Raw genomic sequence first — 6,071 nt, 5'->3', positions numbered from 1 at the left:
ATGGAGAGAGCCTGACTTACATTTCACTGCTGGTCATATATTCTGTATATAACCATGTATGTGACAAAAATCTTGAATCTTGAATCTTATACAATTGATTAAAATTAATTCAATTCAAGAAACAATTAACAGATTAATCCATTACCAAAATAATTGTGAGTTGCAGCCTTACAGATAAAAATGAAATATCAGGTAAAATGCTGCTAAGATTTTTTGATGGTGTGGCATCTGACTAGTTGCCATCACATGTCAACTTCCCGATATTAATTTCATGTGATCTAACCAATTTTCCATTTCCAACGAAAGTGGTAAACCAGCTCTACCCAGCAAAATCTGTACCAGTCATGCGATATACAGCGTCACAGAGTTCTGTCCAAAGAGCTTTCATGCTCTCCAGTTACGCGCTTTAATCTTTCCTTATGACAAAGCGCTTAAACATGCTGACTGTCAGTTGAAGTTTATCGTCAGTGTCGGTAAAAGATAAGAGCCCCACCTCAACTTTGTCCTTTCTATCTCTGCGTTCTTGCCTTGCCCAGCCAAACTGTAACGCTATCACGTGAACACACATTATAGATGTACCTTCACGTCCTGCAGAAAGATCCTCCCTCCCCTCTGGTTCTGAAACTTCATCAGTTTCTCAGCGTGTTCGCGCTCTTCGTGGGACTGATGGTGGAAAAACTTTGCAAAGTTGTGCAGAGCCTGATCATCTCGGTCAAAGTAGTATGACTGCATGAGAGAAAGAAATAAAATAAAAGGTCACAAGAGAGACAGTGAACAAAATGGATCATTAACTAAACTTTCAGAGTTCATTCATATACTGAACTCAATGCCCCTTCCCTTCACCTAGAACACTACATTTTACTCTAAATGGGAATGGGATGGATCTAGTACGCTGTAATGGCCTTGGACTCTCACCATGGAAAGGTAGACGTAGGATGCATACAGCTCCATGTTGATCTGACGGTTGATGGCCGCTTCGCAGGCCTCCTCGAAGTTCTGTCTCACCTGAGAGCTCATGTTTCTGTAAGAGAGGACATAAAATAAGCTTGCCACACTTGCTGTACTGTAATTTATGCAGCCTGTTATTAATGAATGCACTGTATGCTGTCCAGCACCAACTTCTGCATTACCACGCACCACAAACCCACTAATAATAGCGTTTATTGTCTGTTCCAGACATGCCAGCATGTGTTTATGCTCTCTGTAAGATGCTGTACAAGGTTTAATGCGGGTCTCAGGACAGGTGGTGTTCAAGTTCGACCCCATTTCGGTTACTCTTATCATTTGTTTGGTACGGGGAAAAAGTACACGAATGCATGACAGACATTTTCTGGATCACTTAGATAATTCTTCTCAGGGTTTAGCCTGTTGGTCCAATCCCACCTGCTCAAGAGCTGGCACACTTAGTGTAACCTATGTTTAACTTTACTACAATTGAGAAGCGATATAAACAATTATGAATACATGTATCTGAAATTTAGCCTGTGGTGACACCTTAAAGACAATCTTGTAATATGTACACTAAACAAAGGATTACGAAAAACACCTTGGCTTAAAGCGATTTTTTATTTATTTTTTGCCGTTTAGAGGGTGACAGAGTCAGTCCCCATCCACTTTCATTGTAACGTTATAAAAAAATAAGACTAAGCCGACTGCAGCATTTTTAAACTATGTTTAAACAATCCACTTTCATTGGGAAAGCAGCGTACCACACTTCAAAAAAAAATCTGTTTAACATAAGTATTTTGGCGATTATGTTATGATATTAAATAAAGCTAACCGCGAAAAAAGACTGTGAGGTAACTGTCAAAAACACCTTATAAACGCGCCAAGAACAGCTAAATAATCGCAAAATTATAGCCTACATCGTGGGTGTTTACGAAGGAGATTATAGCCTCGATTATGTTATGATATTAAATAAAGCTAACCGCGAAAAAAGACTGTGAGGTAACTGTCAAAAACACCTTATAAACGCGCCAAGAACAACAGCTAAATAATCGCAAAATTATAGCCTACATCGTGAGTGTTTACGAAGGAGATTATAGCCTTTTCAACCAAAAAACGCAGTCTTGAGATAAATTAAGGACACCAAAAGTCTTCTGAAAACATTAAATATTAAGATGAGGTCGTGTAAAATTGTTTTTTGTTGCTTTGAATCCCTTTCGGAGCTCGACGGCTCCAGCCTCCATTTACTTTCAGTGGGAAAACAGCGTCACCACTCTTTAATAAAAATATTTAACGTATCTTATAAACGTTTTAGCGATTATAACAAAATATTGTTTAGGATTAACCGAGAAAAACAAACGCAATAAAGTAAAAAGGAACAAAATAAAAAATAGGAGACTTAATGGCGTGGCGGGTATTTGAGGACACTGCGGCCTTTTCAAACATTACATCCATTCAAATGCATGACAATTTGGTAAACGAAGCGAATTCGTGGTTTTATTTGATCGGATTCGTTTTTCCCAGCAGGCCTTAATCGATAAAAACAAACAAACAAAGATGGCGCCCCTGCGTATCGTTTGCTAGTGATAGACGCCGCGGTCTCTATGCAACCGAGGTATTCATCTATCTAAACCAAAACAAACACTTTGAATTGAGTATGTGTTAATCTGATAGAAAACTTACCTTCAAATCGGTTTTACGGCTTTTCTGATGTTATTCGCACGGATAGTCAACGACGCTGGTTCGCGTAGAATTGTTTTTTTAAGCAAGCGTCTTTAAATCTAATTTTCGATTTTGATCGAAAATAAACTGACTAGAATCAAAGGAGTTGATTGATGGAAAAGGCGAAAAGACAGAAGATCGGTTGCCGTTCAAGCACTGTTGAAGCAGGTAACCTTCAGTCTGTCCTCGAGGCTGTAACGATTATGAATGCGTGCTCTGTGACGCAGGAGTGTTTGTGTAACGTACAACAGAGTATTTGTACGCATGACGCAACACGCACAGCGTGCAGGATCCGCCCCAAGATGAAACAAGGCAAGACAAATGTAAAAAAAAAAAAAAATCATAATAATAACTAGCCTAAATAAATAATAATATTAGATAATAATATCATATAATTATATAAAATAAATAACTACAAAAGTCTCTAAAATAAAACTCAAAATGAAATTCTGTAGAGAATCAAGGCACTACAATTAAAAAAATACATTTTTAAAAATGGAAAATCTTACTAGAATTGGTTTACAGAGTAAACAAAACTATTCACTTTAAAAATAAACCTTTCATATTGTATTATTAAAATAGTAAAAACTTCCTCAATCCTTCCAGCTGTTATGCTTTTTGTCTTTAATACTCAAACCCTCAGATCAACATTTGGTTTCAGATCTCCAATATCAGCAAAATGCAGCAACAAGAGAAGTCCAAAAGGGTCTTCTGTGTTTTCCATACAATAATTAGGGTTTTCTTTTAAGCTAGCATAGGTACAGCCTATATTTGAGAAGCATTAATGACATGCTTTGTGATTGCTGGGCTTCAAAATGACCAAAAATTGCAGTCCTTATTAAAATACAGGGGAAGGAAGAACGTCTAGACGCTTGGTCCTTGTGCGTATCAGTGGGATATGTAATAGGAGGTTTGAATTCAATAGCTTGTTAGGTGTCAGGAGTATCTGGAGCATCTGCTGACTCAACAATCATGTTCATCGGATTGAAGTGTTTGGGCGCGGCTTTTATGCAACATAATCTTGAAAAAAACTATGATTTAATGCTTGAAGAACAACTATATTATATGTCACAATATACACTCATGATACACTCACGTCAGTATATGTAGGCTATTTTTTATTATTGGCCTAGCAGGGCTCTACACTTACTTTTCTTTTTAGGAACACCTGTGCACCTAATTTAAAAAATGTAGGAGCACGTTCAAAATTTTAGGAGCACCTTCTAAACAATTATCCAAAATGTTATAAAAAAGTAGCCTTCCCATTACGAGGTGATATTTGACTCCTCTAACTTTATTAAAAGTATGTCATCTTTTGTCAAATTCTTAAAAAAATTATATTTTATAAGCTTTTTAAAAACTGTAATTAAAACGACAGAATAAGAACAAGTAGAATAAGAAATATAAGTTACCAATCAAATTAAATCAGTATTAACAAAATTAATTTGTAGAGGTGGCACAGAAGAACACAAAAGTGGCTTGGTGTACTTTCAGACATTTAATGAGGCTCAGAAGTGGAATGAATGCAATTAAATCCATAAATTCATGATGATATTAATGTTTTAAATATAACATTTTGAATATAGAAATATTAAATGATTTAAATAACTGAAAGGATACTTTTAAAATGAAATAAACTGCCAGCAGGTGGCGGTAAGTCACTGATTTTTATCACTGAATCATTCATTCAATTGATTCATTCGAATGGCTGATTCATTCAGGAATGAATCAAGTGACTGTCTTTATGAATGGGTAATCATGAATCACTGATTCACTAGATTCGTTTAAAAAAAACCCGTTCATTCATAAGAGCTGTGACTTTGTTTTAAACTATTTTCAACGACAAAATAGAGCAAAATCAGACAATAGTGTTATAGTCAGACAATGTAAGTCACTTAATATTAACTTCTTGTTTATTGAATTGTATTGTATTAAATCAGTATCACATTTACAAACTCCCTTAAAAATCATTAAAAGCTGGCACTCATCTTAGTTCATCTCGATCTCACATTTATAATCAACGAAGCTCTCTACACTGCGCAATGAATCTCTCACTTTGCTTATGAAAGGATTCATGAGATATGTCTGTGATACATTACTCAACGCTGCAAAAACACGTAGAAACATTTGAAGCTCCCCTGAGCGCAATCACAAGTATGATGATGATCGGATCAGTCGCACTGGTGCTCCTAAAAAAATGTTTATAGTCGCACGCAGTAGTTTTCAGTCGCACTGTATATGCCTAGAGGCTACATAGCCCTGGCACTTTTACTGTGTAATCAGCTTAACTCCGTATGAAGAATTCAATGCTAAGTCAGTAACAGTGTACTGAGGATCACGTGACCACTGCCTACTGGAAACGTGTTATCAAAAAGCAATGAAACAGTTAAGCTAACTGTCACTTATTCACTCCTTACATTGGTCAGTTCCAGTTCTGCAGTCAATAACACGTAGATTGTGACGTAACATGGTGAACAACACCAACATTTTCCAGAACTTGTAAATGTTGTGGAACATTATGTTGTGTAACAGTAAATGTCTGAGTCAGAGACTGTTTTGCTTGCTCATTAGCAGTGTTTTCTACAGTTAAGAAAACTATTAGCCTAAACGATTACTATTTTTAAAATCCATCAAACAAAAAAAAGTGTACTTTTTATACAGCATATTTACAGCATCTTTATATAGTCAGTTGTTTAGTTGGGAAATATGTTTGAGTTGGGCTTGAGCAAAGTTCATTTTTACCAGTCTTTCACAATCCAATAATTGTTTCAGAAGCTTTTATTACGTGTATTATGACTAAAGGAAAAGAACAGAATGTGAAATCATACTCCGTAACATGCTCAGTGTGCAGCTAGACAAGGTGTTAAAGCATTTTATATTATCCAAAATCAGCGCATTTGTCACGGGTTGCTACTGTGAGGAGCCCAGAACGAGGAGACCAGGAGTACAAAACAAAGGAGTTTAATTCTTTTTTTTCAGGGAATCACACATAGCACAAGGAGCTGACAAACAATTCAGACAAAAAAAAAACAGGCTAGAACTAAATAGGGCAGATAACGAGGGGCAGACAGGTGAGGAGGATAACTAATAATGAGATACACCTGGAACAAATCAAACTACATTGGGACAGGAACAGGAAGGACCAAATAAGGAAAATGTCTCAGGTTACTTAGGTAACCATGGTTCCCTGAGTACGGAACGAGACACTGCGTCCTCTAGGGGTCGCTATGGGGAACGCCTCGTCATGACCCATGTCTGAAGCACACATTGAAAAACACCAACTCGTTGGCCGGCGACAGCCATGACGTCACTACCGGTGCGACTATAGTATAAATAGGCGCCAGGAGCACACATCATTCACTTCTTCGTCTGAAGCTTGCGTCCGCAGCATGGCAAGAAACCTA

At 37.0% G+C, this 6,071-nt stretch overlaps 1 protein-coding gene across 1 annotated transcript in view; it reads right to left on the bottom strand.

Moving 5' to 3' along the window:
• Nucleotides 1-2,912, bottom strand: part of LOC107685196 (ferritin, heavy subunit-like) — a 5,369-nt gene extending 2,457 nt beyond the window's left edge. The window contains exons 1-3 of the mRNA XM_016481708.1: nt 2,629-2,912; nt 916-1,021; nt 580-726 (exon numbers count right to left, since the gene is read on the bottom strand). Of these exons, the coding sequence (XP_016337194.1) occupies nt 580-726; nt 916-1,017 (249 nt within the window). The 5' untranslated portion in view covers nt 1,018-1,021; nt 2,629-2,912. The remainder of the gene's footprint in view (nt 1-579; nt 727-915; nt 1,022-2,628) is intronic.
• Nucleotides 2,913-6,071: the final 3,159 nt, after the last annotated feature.

This window comes from Sinocyclocheilus anshuiensis, unplaced genomic scaffold (genome assembly GCF_001515605.1).
Source record: "Sinocyclocheilus anshuiensis isolate Anshui unplaced genomic scaffold, SAMN03320099.WGS_v1.1 scaffold333, whole genome shotgun sequence".
In the NCBI taxonomy this organism is placed as follows: Eukaryota; Metazoa; Chordata; class Actinopteri; order Cypriniformes; family Cyprinidae; genus Sinocyclocheilus; species Sinocyclocheilus anshuiensis.
Note: the sequence above shows the minus strand (reverse complement) of the source record. Positions and strands in the feature narration are given on the sequence as shown.